This window comes from Acanthisitta chloris, unplaced genomic scaffold (assembly GCF_000695815.1).
Source record: "Acanthisitta chloris isolate BGI_N310 unplaced genomic scaffold, ASM69581v1 scaffold12027, whole genome shotgun sequence".
NCBI lineage: Eukaryota > Metazoa > Chordata > Aves > Passeriformes > Acanthisittidae > Acanthisitta > Acanthisitta chloris.
Window position 1 is genome coordinate 29,237 of NW_008683234.1, and position 1,302 is coordinate 30,538.

The 1,302-nt window shown below is 48.3% G+C and overlaps 1 protein-coding gene across 1 annotated transcript in view; it reads left to right on the forward strand.

Annotated features, from left to right (window-relative positions):
• The window catches only part of LOC103806172 (peripheral-type benzodiazepine receptor-associated protein 1-like), a gene marked incomplete at its 3' end in the record, with an annotated part of 28,318 nt that extends 27,946 nt beyond the window's left edge, over positions 1–372 (forward strand). The window contains exon 23 of the mRNA XM_009078851.1: positions 301–372. Coding sequence (XP_009077099.1) covers positions 301–372 — 72 coding nt within the window. The remainder of the gene's footprint in view (positions 1–300) is intronic.
• Positions 373–1,302: the final 930 nt, after the last annotated feature.

The following is a 1,302-nucleotide window of genomic DNA, read 5'->3' on the forward strand; positions in this document are numbered from 1 at the left end:
AGGGAGCAGGATTTGTAATTATATTTAAAGAAATTAAAGGTATTTCTGGTCCTTGCTCAGCTTGTCCTCAACACACCTTTCCAGAGCAGATGGGAGATGCTATTTTGAAGCCTTATTAAAATTGGGTTTAAAAATAGGCTTTGCTCTATAATTTATGCTTCCTTAGCACTGATTCACACTTAGCCACTTCAGTTCCTCCTGCATCCTGGTCCTGCAAGACTTAAGCAAAAAGCTTGTGTTCCTGGTGAGAAATTCCAGGCAGTGCTTCTTCTGTGACCTCTGTTCTCTCTCTTGTTGCAGGCTGAGCTGACTTTCAGTGCTGGAGATGTTATCACTGTGTTTGGTTCCATGGATGATGATGGATTCTATTATGTAAGTGCAGGGATTGGGAAGGTCCTGTGGCTACACTGGAAGTTGTTGGGAGTTCAGAGAGTGGCAGGAAAGCAGAAATCAGGGAACAAAGTATTCTGCTTTTGGAAAATAGAGAAGAGCAGATTGTTTCTGGCAGTCCATTTCCTGTTGTAAAACTCATGTCATACAGTCATGGAATGGTTTGGATTGGAAGGACCCTAAAGCTCATCCAGTCCCCTGCACCTGCCTTGGGCAGGCTTCCACTAGCCCAGTTTGCTCCAAGCCCCATCCAACCTGGCCTGGAACACTCCCAGGGATGGAGCAGCCACAGTTTCTCTGGGCAATCTGTGCTCTGCCAATGCCACCCTTATAGGGAACCATTCCTTCTTAATATCCCATCTGTCTCTGCCCTTGGTCTGTTTGAAGTCATTCCCTGTGTCCTGTCCCTCCAGGCCTTGTCCCAAGTCCCTCTGCATCTCTCTTGGAGCCCCTTTAGGCACTGGAAGGGGCTCTGAGATCTCCCTGAGGCTCTGAGCCTTCTCCAGGCTGAACAGCCCCAGCTCCATAGCAGAGGAGCTCCAGCCCTCAAATCATCCTCACAGCCCTAAAGTGTTCCAATGCTTCTGAGTTTATTTCATGGAATTACTTCCCTGCAGCTTTCCCAAAGCCTCACACACCTGAACTGAACCAGCACCTGCTCTGAGCTGATCTCTCACCAAGCACTGAGCTTGGGCAGGAGGCTGACATGGGAACCCAGGAATTCAAACACATTCCTGGGCCTGTGCTGGGTGCTAAACACAGGCTTTGGCCCTTGGATCATCCACCCTTTCCTGCATGGAAAACTGTGTCCGTGCAGAAGCTGAGGTTTAGCTCCAGGTTAAGTCTGAGGGGATCACTGGGAATATTTAGTTTGATCTTTTAGAGTGTTGGACAAATGTTACCAGAGTGAGG